Below are 13,383 nucleotides of genomic sequence, written 5' to 3' on the forward strand. Positions count from 1 at the left end.
AAAAGCTGCAGCGAACTGGGGGCCAGCGACGTGGCGTGGAGAAGCAGGGTCCGTCAACCAGTCGCGCAGCAGCTGGAGTGGGTAAAAAGTTAAATTGATGGCTGCGATCGTGGGTCGGAGACCGTGAAGCAGGTCGACAGGGGCGTCGTTGGTGTGCTGTTGACTTGTGTTTAGGACTCCGATGTGACTACGACGTAGATGCTGTTCTGTTTACCCTTTCTGGATGAGCGAGATGCCGCACCCAGCCCTGGCCGTTCCTTCCCTGAGAACAGAGAACAGAACCCCCGCCCCTGTTCATCGTGTCCTGTCACGGCGCATTCGTGCCTTCCTGATATGCGTCCGCGTCCCCCTGGCACTTTCCCTTTTTCTCACGGCTCCCGTTCACTTCCTGTTAGCTCTTTCCAGTCTGGTTCCCTGGCCTGTCCCGCACTTCAATCAGGGATGGGACTCCTATTGGCTGGCGCTGCCAGGGCAAGAGCCGGGTCCTGGCACTAACGGGCGCCATCACGCTGTCTGCAATGTGGAGCATATTATGGCATCAAACGACGATGTCGTACGTTTACAGATATTGACAACTGTCAAGATGTCTGTATTCCGTCTTCCGTGTTTGCATCACTGGCGCTGCGTTATAATCAACGCTGTGATGTAGCGTGATAATGAGTGAACGGCAGCAGTGTACATGTCCGCGCCCTGGCTAGAAGGAGTCGAAACGATCAGGCGACAGAGCTCTCGTATAAAGGCCGAAAAAGAAGCAGAGAAAAATTCTGCAGCAGGGTCCGAGCCCAGGTTGGCACCGGCTGCATGAGCCGCACAATCACAAAAGTACGGTGCATGGGCACCCATCCCTAGGAAAACTGCACGAGTGCATCAGACAAACCGGACAAATCGGCCGGCCACACATGGCACTGACCTCTGAAGAGGCAAGGGATCGGGCCAGCTACAGTGCAAGCTCTACTCGCTTCGACGGCAGACGAGCAAATCTGCCGAACAGCAATCCGTGGCAGTTGTCGAGTATTCGTCTTGTCCACCTCGCGAGTCGGTCTCCTCCCCATTTTGTTCTTTTTTTTGTCCCTTTTTTTTTCTTTCTCTCGTGTGAGAATCGTCTCAGTTCAGGCCCTTCTTGCGCAACCTTTGTTCTTGTAAACGGCTCGGCTGCACGTTGCTGCAAACACTATCGATCTGCATGCACAACAGCGGCCAATGATGCGGCTTGATCCAGCGAGCTGGGCCAATAAATGGATGTTGTGCGGCGTACGACGCACGACACCTCTGCCGTATTGGCAGGCGTCCGTTGAGGCCCACAAACTCACCGGGCTGCACTGTCGGCGATGTAACGGCTTTCTCAGGGGCATGCAGTAGCTGCAGGGAGCACACGGACCGGCACATGTCAATATCCTGAAGGGAGCTAGCGTATTATGTCATCAAGCGCTGGGTGTGACGTGTCACGTGCTGATATGTCCTATGACGGAATCATCGAATGCCCGCTTATCCTAATATGGGAGCTCCCTTTCACAGGCAGCCTGTTTTCCCGGGAAACCGCCGTCGAGTAAGCAGCTTCTCGACAACACTACGAGCCACCAACAGCTCCAAGCACACGACCTCTCTCGATGGCCATCAACTATCACGTTTGACATTGTTACGTTTCTTCTCCCACACAACGCCGTTTACAAAGAAACGTCTCATCCAACTCGCCAACAAACGCCTTATATTTGGCCCCTCTCCGACAACAAGACTACAGTTGGCCGCCTCGATCCCGAGATACTTTCGATACGTCTTTGACGACGGGTAGCCTGGATAGCAGCATCACGCCGACTGCTGTGCCTTGTGCGGCTTCCATCTAATTGACACTGTACGGGACCGTCGCGTCTCGCTTCCGTCTTCCTCGACACCTACCCTCCCAATCTCGACTCACGTGCACTGGTCACCTCGCCCACAGTACTCTCCATTGGCTGGTGCGCAAAAGCATCCTTTGACGGCATCACAGCATGATCTTCTTGCTCAGCGTGGCCCTCGCGGCCGCCGTGCAGCCGGCAGCGGCTATGCTGGCGTGCGACCGCGTCGTCGCGGACAAGCAGATCTTCGACTTTAGCCCTCTCCGGGGCCCGCACTCCGTCGTCACGACGCAGCACACTCCGCCCACCGAGCAGAATGTTACGTACACGCTGGATCTGTGCGGCCCGCTGAAGCGCAAGGAGGACGTGCCCAAGGGAGAAGAGTGCCCAAACGGAAGCTGGGGTGGGTTCACATCTTTGCTTTTTTTTTTTTATTCTTTGTTGTTTTACTTATACGTGGCTCACGTACTAACGCAACGACAAGCATGCGCGATAAAACGACTACGAGCGGCCGACGGAACGACCAGCATCACACAGGTGATTCCACTGGCCGGCAACCTCGCGGACCACGGCGGCGGCTCGCTCGACCACAAGGCGACGCGCCTCAAGACGGCCGACTCGAACGCGGACGCGCAGCAGGAGGGCGTGCGGCTGGTGCTGCAGGGCGGGCGGTACCCGCTCGACGGCGCCGTCAAGGACCGCCAGAACCAGCGCGTGATTGTGGAGCTGCTGTGCGACAAGGAGCGCACGGGCACCGAGGGCGAGTGGCTGGTGGACGAGTACGAGGGGGCGGCGGGCGGCGGCTCGGCGGAGCCGCCGCAGACGGTGGCGAACGAGACGCTCGTGGATGCGGGCTTCAGCACGCGCGAGGACCACCCCGGCGAGAAGCAGCTGACGCGCGAGGGCGAGAACCCGGCGCTCGTGTTTGGCGGCTACGAGATCCACGACGCCGACGGCGCGTTTGGCACATTGCGGCTGACGTGGTACACCAAGTACGCGTGCGAGAACGCGGCCGACGGGCGGCGCGACCACTGGGGCTTCTTCACGTGGTTTGTGGTCCTGGTGTTTCTGGGCACGGCGGCGTACCTCATCTTTGGCTCCTGGCTCAACTTTAACCGGTATGGCGCGCGCGGCTGGGACCTGCTGCCGCACATCGACACCTTGCGCGACGCGCCGTTCCTGCTCAAGGACTGGGTGCGGAGGCTGATTAACACTCTCCAGGGCAGCGGCAGCCGGGGCGGCTACAGCGCTGTGTGAGCCGTGAGTGTGTGAATTGAAGGGGCTTGTGTTGTATTGGACTGTGCGTTATGTTGATTTGTCTGTATCCACTATGGGTCGTTTTTCCTGTCGATATATGTATTTTGGTCTTTTGGTCATTTGGTCTTCGGTCCTCTGGTCTGCTTGCTGTCCCTTCGTTTTGTTCCATTCGTCTTATATTCTCCTTTGCTCATTGTCTGTTTCATTATTGTTCTTTTTGGCTGTTGCTCGGCATTCATTGGGACATTTCTATCAGGATGGGTTCTTGGAACACGGTTTTTGCATCTTTTGTCTCAGCAACTCAAGACAACCGTTACTTATTATTAAACCACATTGGAATCTTGGCATATTTCGACTCGCGTTACCGCAAGAGGATTGGTGACACAAGCCTCTGTTCAGAGCGTTGTTGACCACAAACGTGTCGACTTGATTTGACCCCGCCAAGTTTTAAGTGCATCGCGCAAAGAAGCTTTTTCGGATTGCTTGTTGCACCTGTCTGACGCCTATCTTCGTCCCGGCGCTATGCGTGCTAGTCGCTATGGCGCAACAGCTGCAGGAACAACGTCATTGGCTGGTCAGCCACTGCGATTCGTTGCTCTCCAACGGAACTGACTTGTTCGCACTGCTGGCGCGCCCGATTGCGGAATTCACACGCCTAGACGGAACAGCACCCCGAGTCAGAGTTTCGTTCTCCGTCGCCTCGATCCGCGAGGCCTGGCTTTATAATCGTCGCTGACCACCCACGGCATCCACGGCACATACGGGCTTTTCTGTTCTTTTTTGGCGCTCCTGCATCCCAAATGCGTCTATCCTGTCTAAAGCCTCTCCCCAGGCAGGTTTCGTCGTTTGTCACTCGCGCATCTTCCCCGCATTGTCGCCAGCTTCGCTTCTACGCAGCACCCGCCATGGCGTCCACCAAGAAGCTCCAGCCGGCCGCCCGCGTCTCTGGCCAGCGGCAAGACGTCTGGACGATTGTCAACGAGGCCGCCGCTGCGTCGCCCAAGCAGCCGATTGTCAACATGGGCCAGGGCTTTTTCGGGTACAACCCGCCCAAGTTTGTGCTGGACGCCGCCAAGGAGGCGCTCGACCGCGTCGAGTGCAACCAGTACAGCCCGACCAAGGGCCGGCCACGCCTCCGCAAGGCCATTGCCGACGCCTACACGCCGTTCTGGGGCCGCCCGCTGAACCCGGAGACCGAGGTGACCGTCACGACGGGCGCCAACGAGGGCATGCTGAGCGCGTTCATGGCCTTTATCGAGCCGGGCGACGAGGTCATTATCTTTGAGCCCTTTTTCGACCAGTACATTAGCAACATCGAGATCCCCGGCGGCAAGATTGTGTACGTGCCGATGCACCCGCCGGCGGACGGCGCCGACCGCACGTCGTCGGCGGGCGAGTGGACGGTCAACTTTGAGGAGCTGGAGCGGGCCGTGACGCCACGCACCAAGATGATTGTCATCAACACGCCGCACAACCCGGTGGGCAAGGTGTTTTCCAAGGACGAGCTGCTCAAGATTGCGGACATCTGCCTCAAGAACCAGATCATCATCCTGTCGGACGAGGTCTACGACCGCCTGTTCTACACGCCGTTTACGCGCATTGCGACGCTGTCGCCCGAGATCGAGAAGCTGACGCTGACGGTCGGCTCAGCCGGCAAGAACTTTTACGCCACGGGCTGGCGGGTTGGTGAGTGGGATGTGATAAGCGGGTGGTTGTCGTGAGAGGTGAACAGGACCTGACTTTTGTAGGCTGGCTCATCGGCCCTCCGGAGCTGCTGCAGCATGTGTCAGCGGCGCACACGCGCATCTGCTACTCATCGGTGTCGCCCCTGCAGGAGGCGTGCGCCATTGGTAACTCTTCCCCTTCCCCGCCACCCACGACGAGAAACATGCTGTACAGCGGCATCTACTGACCACTCACTACCGTAGGCTTCGAAAAGGCCGACGCGGAGGGCTTCTGGGACGACAGCGTCAAGGAAATGAAGGGCAAGCTGGCGCGCTTCAATGAGATCTGGGGCGAGCTCGACATCCCCTACTCGGAGCCCGAGGGCGGCTACTTTGTGCTGGCCAACCTCAGCAAGGTCAAGCTGCCGGCCGACTATCCCTTCCCGCCGCACGTCGCCAGCCGGCCGCGCGACTTCCAGCTGTGCTGGTTCCTGATCCAGGAGCTGGGCGTGGCCGCCATCCCGCCGACCGAGTTTTACACCGAGGCCAACGCGAACATTGTGGAGGACTACCTGCGGTTTGCCGTGTGCAAGCCGGACGACGTGCTGGAGACGGCCAAGGAGCGTCTGCGCGGTCTGAAGAAGTTTATTCAGTAGTGGAAGACAGCAAGACGGCAAGTACAAAGAGAAGGAACATATCGAAGAGAAAAACGACAACAATATACAGTCGGCGCGCAGGTGCGCGTCCACATATAGAATTCCGCAACCATTCCGCAGCTTTGTTGATCAAATTAGAGACACCGTCAACCAGCCCTCCTGTGACATCATTGCCCCTTCCTGTTCCCCTTTTCCTCCTGCGATACGATGTTTACTTGAAGCATGAAAAGAGGGCCGAGAACGGGTTGGACGCTGTGCCCGGCTTTGTGGCCGGTCTGGCGACCGTCGCCTCCTTGGCCTCTGATGTCGACGCAGACGACGCCGCCTTCTTGTCCTTGGGGATGTGGATGCTCTTTGTGTACGCATACGACAGCAGGCCCTGCCTGCCCATCTCGCCGCCGAAGCCGCTGTCCTTGAAGCCGCCGAACCACGCGCGCACATTCGGCTGTTCGCTCGCGTTGATCCACACGGACCCGGCCTCCAGCCGGTCGGCCAGGCGGCGCGCCTTGGCCACGTCGGTCGAGTAGACGCTCGCGCCGAGTCCTGCATTCGCAAGGTTGGCCCGCGCCACCACCTCGTCGTCCGTCGTCCACTTGAGCACGGGGATGATGGGCCCAAACTGCTCCTCGCGCACCAGCAGCGAGTCGTCGGCCGGCTCGGCCACGACCGTCGGCTGGATCCAGAAGCCGTTGCCCGCGAGCACCTCGCCACCCGCCACAATCTTGCCGCCGCCTGTGTCGGCCTTGGCATCCTCCAAAATGCTGCGCACAATGTCGTACTGCATCTTGTTGGAGACGGGGCCAAAGACGGTCGGCACGCTGTCGTCGCCCCGGCGCGCGTCGTCGGTGGCATCGGCTGCGGGCACGGCCGGCGCGTAGTTCTTGTTGGTCTCGGCGACAAACTTGGCCAAGAACGCGTCGTAGATGGACGCGTGCACGTACACGCGCTTGGTGGCCACACACATCTGGCCCGCGTTGAAGAAGGCGCCCCCGACGGTCTGCGCCACCACGGTGTCCAGACGGCCCGGCTCGTCGGCGACGTCGGCAAACACGATGGCGGCGTCGTTGCCCGCGAGCTCGAGCGTCACCTTCTTCAGCGTCTGTGCACAGCTGGCCATGACGCGCTTGCCCGTGGCAATGGTGCCCGTGAAGCTGATCTTGTGGATGCCGGCGTGCTGGGTCATGCGGGCGCCCAGGTCCGCGCCGCCGTTCACGGCCTGCAGCACGCCCCTGGGCAGCAGCTCGATGCACAGCTCGATCCAGCGCAGCACGGTGTAGGGCGTAAAGGGGCTGGGCTTGACAATCACGCAGTTGCCGGTGATGAGCGCCGAGATCACCTTGAGGTTGCAGAGGATCAGGGGGAAGTTCCACGGGCAGATGGCGCCGACGACGCCCAGGGGCGGGTGCGTGGCCAGGATCTGCACGTCGTCGTCCTCGTACTGCACCTCGTCCTCGAGGCCCGTGGTCGAGTAGTACATGGTCTGGTCGATCGTGTTGGTGATTTCGACGGCCGCGACGATTTTCTGTCTGGGTCAGTCCCGCGCAACGCCCCGCCGACCGCTCACGCCACGGCAGCAACCTACCGACTTGCCCGTCTCGCGCCGCAGGATGTCCGTCAGCTCGTCCTCGTGCGCCTTGATCTGGTCGGCTATGCGCACAAGCAGCTTTTGCCTCTCAGCCAGTGTCGTCTGCGACCAGGACGAGAACGCCGCGTTGGCCGACGCAATGGCGTCGTCGAGGTCCTGCGTCGTGGCAATGGGGCATGGCCAGAGCTCCTCTTCGTTTCGCGGGTCGACGCTGTGGTGCGTCTGGGCAGCGCCGTCAGTGGTAGCGGCAGCCGGCCGGCGCGCGCCGTCGACGATATTGAAGAAGGAGTATTCGGGGATTGTCATTTTGGCGGACAGTTGTATTAGAAGTGCTGTGCAGAGCAAGGCTGTTGATAATAGCGAAAATATGAAAATAAAAATAAAATAAAAATAAAATAGGCACTACTATGGTGTCAACGGGTCGATACTTCAAGGACAAAATGACAACGGAAGAAAAACAGAAAAACAGAAAGGAGTAAATCACAAGGTTACAACGGCAAAAAGATATACAGGAAATGATGGACGATGTATCGAAACGGAAGAGACTCGGGAACTAAATCAAAATGAGATGCAGCTTCAGACGACTCTTTAACCGGGCACGAGCCGTTTCTACATTACCGTTCTGTCCACTTCCTTATCCATTTGCTCCTGATTCATCCCATTTCTGTTAATGTTTAATGTTCCGCCCGTCCGCAGAACCATCGGGTGGAAACACTCGACACGGCAGCAGACATCTTGAGCGCACCCACCCTCGCCTGTTCAGCCTTTCGCTCTTCCTATCACAATCAATGCCGCTCCTACGCCCAGCTTGAGTCGCCTAAGTAGTATGTGATGTGCAGTTACTTTTCGCTCACAGAGACATGGAATAATCGAGCAGCGTCGGGGCGTCAATTCGGTGGTTTAGCTCTCCTTTCCTTTTCTTGCCCACCGGATTTACTGGTTTTCTTTGGTCGACGGAGCACAATAGAGCGAACCGGGCAAGGTTGCAGTTTGGGCTACATGCAGACGGGCGGCACAGCAACTTCGACACGTTATACAGCGTTCAGCGAGTTGAATAATGCCAAAAGAATGGCACAAAATGAGCGACGACTAAACGAAAGAAATGAGCATAATTAGAGGAGACTTTTTGACTTCTTACCGGAGAATTAAAAAAAAAAAAAAAAAAAAAAAAAAAAAGACCAGGCCTGTCTCATAGAACAGCAAGCGGCTCATGATGCCGTTCTATTTTAATAACGGGAGTTTCTAGAACAAGGATGATATACGGCAAAGGAAGATGGTTAAAAGTATGTGACAGGAGGAGGGGTATCCATTAAATGAGTAGAGCAATACGACGTACAATGCAACCAATACCATGCTATGGATACATGCCAACCGGAGAGAAGAGTCTCGTTCCTCCTGACGAATCCTGAAATTCTAAAACGCTAGTCGTTAAAATGCACAAAATAAAATGCCAGATTCCAATCCAACGCTCTTTGCAGCCATTTACAGCAAATCAACCACGACGCCACAACAATGAGGAGGGAAAACGTGAGAGAAAACACCGCTCGTCCAAGACGCCAACAAACACTTTTAGGGCTGCCGTGGACGGCTCATGGCTGGCGATTTCCAGAGTCGAGTGCCCGCACAATACCGTACGACGCACCCGCGGCCAGCGCACCGATAAACAGCGTCTGCAGCGCGCCCCAGACGCCGGCACGGCGGCAGTGCACCGTGATGATCGTCTTGACGTAGCCAAAGGTCAGCAGGATGGCCGCCGTGACGACAATGGAGACCATCAGCGCGTCGCCCGTGCGGGCCATCAAAAAATACGGGATCATGGGGATCAGGCCGCCGACAAAGTAGCTCATGCCCATCGTCAGCGCGGACAGCCACGCGCGGCTGACCTCGGGGCACTCCAGGCGCAGCTCAAAGTGCATCATGAAGCGCACCCACATCTCCGGGTTCGTGCACAGCTCGTTGACGAGCGGCGTGGCCGCCTCGTGGCTGATGTGGTACGCGGCCAGGATGTCGTAGATCTCCTGGCGCTCGACGGCCGGCGTCTTCCGGATCTCGTCCCACTCGCGGGCCTCCTCGCTGTGGTAGTGCTCCTTCTCCGTCGCCGCCGCCAGGTACGCGCCGAGGCCCATGCTGATGGCGCCCGAGAACAGCTCCGCCAGGCCGCCCATGACAACGAGGCGCGTGTCGCCGAGGCTGGACAGGCCGGCCGTCAGCGCAAAGGGCACGGTCAGGCCGTCGGCGAAGCCAATGATAATGTCGCGCACAATGGCATTGTAGTCCGTGTGGCGCTCCGAGTGCGACGAGCTGCGGGACGACACACGCGTCAGGCTGCTGTCGGAGCGGCGCTCAATCAACGGGTCGACTTCGGAAGCCATGGTGATGGTTGTTGAGGACATGTGGCGGTGGTGTGTGAGGGCGTGAGGGTGTATATGTGAGGGCGAGAGCTGTGTTACTGACGCGTCGTGCGGAGAGCGGTGGTGCACGACAATAAATGGCTGGCGAAACAGAAGGATGGCGACAGGGCACAAGGGGCGAATATGGCGGATGGTTGTGTTGAGAAAACTCACACAAGGCAATATGACGAAACAGGAAGGTACGCTAGCCACTAACACAAAGGCAACTGGCAAGAGAGAGCAGCCAGAGAGATGTGACAGATCGGATGGAATGGACTCTGGTTTAATACTTTTCCCTGGATATGTGATAGCCAGGGCGTCCGCAGCGTCCCCGCTTACTTTGTCTATTTTCTTACTTTTCATGTCTCCATTTTGCATTGAAAATCCATTCTTGGACCCTCAGCTGGCCTCTCCCTTGTTGGTCGCTCTTTCCTTCCACGCCAAATTTGGCGACAGAGGCGAGATCGTACACGATCCACCAGCCAATCACAGCGCATTCATTACAAAGTCACGCTGCTCTGGCCAATCACAGCAGCGTCATTTGATCGACAGATCCAGGGCACATCGCCAAATCAAAACGTTGACACCGTAAAAGTACTGTTCACTTGCAACAACGGGCTGGTGATTGGCTCGGGGGTTGGCATCTGGCCATCCTTGCGCACCGTTGCCCCGTTCGTAACCCCGAATAATTTGACAAGAGGAAAAAGGAACGGGCAAAGAAGTGAGAAAACAGGATGGGCATACGTCATCAGGCAAAAGAACGATCGCTTGCCTACTGGCAGTAAACACCGAACGAACTGATGGCAACTGATACTCACGACATGTCCGACATCTCGGCATCAAGACTCTTGTCTCCGAGCACAAGGCAACAGGGTTGCAAAGCTGTCTAGACGAGGATCAAAGTCTATTATGCACATGGTCATGATGCTAGCAAGAAATCAAAGAAAACCAACCTCGTACTAAAAGTCTGTGTCATAAAACCAAAAAAAAGAAAGAAAAAATCTCGCAAACATAAACCGTAACCGTAAATATCTTTCCTTTTTTATGCGCCAAACGCTCCATCCGCCATGATTGTATACGTCGCGTTTCTCGTGTCTCGCGTCTCTTATCTCACGCCTCACGCCTCACGCCTCACTTCTGGCTGGCAGCAATGGCCTGGTCAAGCAGGCCCAAGCCCTCCTGGATCTCGGCCTCGGAGATGTTCAACGGCGGCACGAAGCGCAGCGTGTTGGTGCCACACGAGATCACCAGCAGACCGCGTTCGCGCGCCGCGGCAATGATCGGGTTTGGGTCGACCGCCAGCTGCGCACCCAGAATCAGGCCCCGGCCGCGGATCTCCGTGATGATGGCCGGGTACTTGTCGCGCAGCTGCTGCAGGCCGCGCACAAACACGGCGCCCTTGGCCACGACGTCGCCCTGCAGCGCCGGGTCGCTGAGGCGTGCCAGCACGTGGTAGGCCACGCGGCACGCCAGCGGGTTGCCGCCAAAGGTCGTGCCGTGGTCGCCCATCTGGATGGCGTCGGCCACGGCGCCGCTGACGAGCGTCGCACCGATGGGGAAGCCGTTGCCGAGCGCCTTGGCCGTCGTCACCATGTCCGGGTGGGCCTCCTTGGGCAGGTGCGCGTGCGCCCAGAGCGTGCCGCCCGTGCGCGCCAGCCCGCACTGGATCTCGTCGTGGATCAGCACGGCGCCCACGGCACGGCACCGACGGGCCAGGGCCACCATAAACTCCGCCGTGCCGACGTGGACGCCGCCCTCGCCCTGGATCGGCTCGACAATCACCGCGCACGTCTGGGGCGTGACGAGCGCCTCGAGCACGGCCGGGTCGGCGTCGTTGAACGTGCCGCAGCGGAAGCCGGGCACCATGGGCGCAAAGGGCGTCTGGTACTTGGGGTTGTGCGTCGCCGACAGGCTGCCCATGGTGCGGCCGTGGAAGGCGCCCGAGAAGGACACAATCTCGGTCTGCCGGCCCGACGGGTCCCGCACCTTGCCGACCTTGCGCGCAAACTTGATGGCGGCCTCGTTGGCCTCGCTGCCCGAGTTGGCAACGAACACGGCCTTGACGGGGTCGTAGGCCATGCCGCCGGACTTGGCCGTCTCCTCCACCAGCTGCTTGGACAGCGTGCCCGTCCAGATGTTGTGGTACAGGTTGGACGCGTGCATCAGCGTGCTGGCCTGGTCCGCAATCACGCGCGTAATCTCCGGGTCGCAGTGGCCGAGGCCGTTCACCGCAATGCCCGCCGTCAGGTCCAAGTACTTGTTGCCCTCCAGGTCCCACAGGTAGGTGCCGGCCCCTCGTTCAAACACGGGGGCGGGCCGCGAGTACGTCGCCACCATGTACGGATCGCTTTGGGCGACAATATCCGGGCTGTGCAAGCCTTCGACGACCTCCTCGCGCTCGAGCACGGCCGTCTGTGTCGGGGCAGCAGCCATCCGCCAGACAGAGGTGGACGACATGGTGCGCACCGCCGGCCGGGCCACCATCCGGGCAGCACTCCGTCCGACGGCCGCCGAGGTCACGGCACGCTTGGCCGCGTTCAGGGCTGGTGTCCGCCAGGCCATTTTGCTGTGAAAAATCAGAGTGTCGGGGTCGTTTGCCGTGGCGGTGAGTCAATTGGAAAACCCCGGAACACGAATGAAAAAGGGGAGAGAAAATGCCAAAACAAATGCAGCCAGAGTGACTCGATATGGCAATATGAGGTATATGAGCAAAATCTCGTAGCCGTGGCCGACCTGTGCCGTTATCGATAAGCGCCAAAGTGAGTCAAGAAAAGTTTTGGTTTTTATGAGGTTCAGTGGGTTCAGTGGGGTTCATGGGTCCGACGTCGGGTCGGAGGTGCTAACGCTTAAGGGACGGAAGGGCCTGTCTGGGGAAGGAAGGAGCGTTCGGCCAGGCCCAAGCGCCACGAGGCTGGCAATTCGAGACGACAGTCAGGACGGGATCCCAGGAAGATTCATAGGATTGACGGGTATTTAGTGTTTTGTCTAATGGAGATGATGTCTTTTTTGTTGTTTTATTTTCGTTGTATATTGCATTCTACTTACGTAGACTATTGTTGTGACGTGTCTTCTCTCCTAAGTTTGTCTCACGTTTTGTTACTTTCATTTTCTCTTTTTTTTATTATGTTGATTTGATCGTATCTGATACATAGAATGCATCCCAACCTGATTCTCCTCCCAGGCCACTTACAACGCTCCATCAGAAAGGAAAGTAGTGCCGGTGGTGAATTGACCGTCTCTCGTCTGTGCTACTCCGTAAATCTGGTGCAAATGGCGGCTGTGACCACAGTTATCTTCGCGCCGCACAAGCACCGGCTACCTGCTGCCTGTTCTGTGCATTCAAATTGTCCTCTGCTCCATTCAACGCCTTGGCTGAGAGCGCTGTGCCCTGTTTCATGCGCTCCACCTGTACGCTGGCAACAATATGCTGCCAAGTCCGGGCCGGCTGCATCAAAACGAGGGGTTTGTCGCTTGGAGTTCGCTTGCAGCAGCGCGCACAGGCTCCAGGGTGAAAAAAAAGGGAAATACGAACTGTCGATACGAGGTTGGGCCAGACGGAGACCCTTTTAAAAGCTCGCTCTGAAAAGCTGGCTGGCCAGCCAGACTGTAAGGTGATCTGCAGGGCTTACACGGCTGCCCCACTTCGCTGCACACCATCCTCGATGTTTCCTTCCTCGCTGGCACGTCTGGGCCCTGGCTCCTTCTCTCTTTGAGAACAGCACGGCGGAAGGACAATCGACGCCAAAATAGAAAGAGCGAACGACAAACACAAAAGGGAAGGAGAGGGGATAGAGCCGGAAAACAAAAATAACTAAAAACACAAAAACACAAAAACACAAGAAACAAAACGATCACAGCACACAAAACTGGCATGGCCTGCACATGTGTGGCCACCCACCACCTCCTCAGACCCTGGCGCGGCGACTTGACTTGGGCGTCTGGGCCTCTTGAGGTTCTCGACATTCTGGACCAGCTCTGCCCGCCTCAATCTGCAGGGGT

General features: G+C 57.8%; 5 protein-coding genes across 5 annotated transcripts; 2 read left to right on the forward strand and 3 right to left on the reverse strand.

Annotated features, from left to right (window-relative positions):
• Positions 1 to 1,985: 1,985 nt before the first annotated feature.
• On the forward strand, positions 1,986 to 3,089 carry SPBR_00775 (autophagy protein; the record flags this gene model as incomplete). The annotated part of the gene is made up of 2 exons (XM_040759094.1): positions 1,986 to 2,235; positions 2,317 to 3,089. The coding sequence occupies 2 exons, from the start codon at positions 1,986 to 1,988 to the stop codon at positions 3,087 to 3,089; spliced, it is 1,023 nt and encodes a 340-aa protein (XP_040618791.1).
• A 905-nt stretch (positions 3,090 to 3,994) lies between these two features.
• Positions 3,995 to 5,409, forward strand: SPBR_00613 (kynurenine aminotransferase; the record flags this gene model as incomplete). The annotated part of the gene is made up of 3 exons (XM_040758932.1): positions 3,995 to 4,775; positions 4,838 to 4,939; positions 5,018 to 5,409. 3 exons carry the CDS (start codon positions 3,995 to 3,997, stop codon positions 5,407 to 5,409), a joined length of 1,275 nt encoding a protein of 424 aa, XP_040618792.1.
• Positions 5,410 to 5,620: 211 nt separating this feature from the next.
• Positions 5,621 to 7,300, reverse strand: SPBR_00475 (uncharacterized protein; the record flags this gene model as incomplete). Its single annotated transcript, XM_040758794.1, has 2 exons — positions 5,621 to 6,931; positions 6,992 to 7,300. The coding sequence occupies 2 exons, from the start codon at positions 7,298 to 7,300 to the stop codon at positions 5,621 to 5,623; spliced, it is 1,620 nt and encodes a 539-aa protein (XP_040618793.1).
• Positions 7,301 to 8,583: 1,283 nt separating this feature from the next.
• SPBR_00962 (vacuolar iron transporter) lies at positions 8,584 to 9,366 on the reverse strand (the record flags this gene model as incomplete). The annotated part of the gene is made up of 1 exon (XM_040759281.1): positions 8,584 to 9,366. One exon carries the CDS (start codon positions 9,364 to 9,366, stop codon positions 8,584 to 8,586), a length of 783 nt encoding a protein of 260 aa, XP_040618794.1.
• Positions 9,367 to 10,515: 1,149 nt separating this feature from the next.
• On the reverse strand, positions 10,516 to 11,946 carry SPBR_00597 (acetylornithine aminotransferase; the record flags this gene model as incomplete). The annotated part of the gene is made up of 1 exon (XM_040758916.1): positions 10,516 to 11,946. The coding sequence occupies one exon, from the start codon at positions 11,944 to 11,946 to the stop codon at positions 10,516 to 10,518; it is 1,431 nt and encodes a 476-aa protein (XP_040618795.1).
• Between the last annotated feature and the right edge of the window lie 1,437 nt (positions 11,947 to 13,383).

Source organism: Sporothrix brasiliensis (assembly GCF_000820605.1).
Source record: "Sporothrix brasiliensis 5110 chromosome Unknown Cont19, whole genome shotgun sequence".
NCBI lineage: Eukaryota > Fungi > Ascomycota > Sordariomycetes > Ophiostomatales > Ophiostomataceae > Sporothrix > Sporothrix brasiliensis.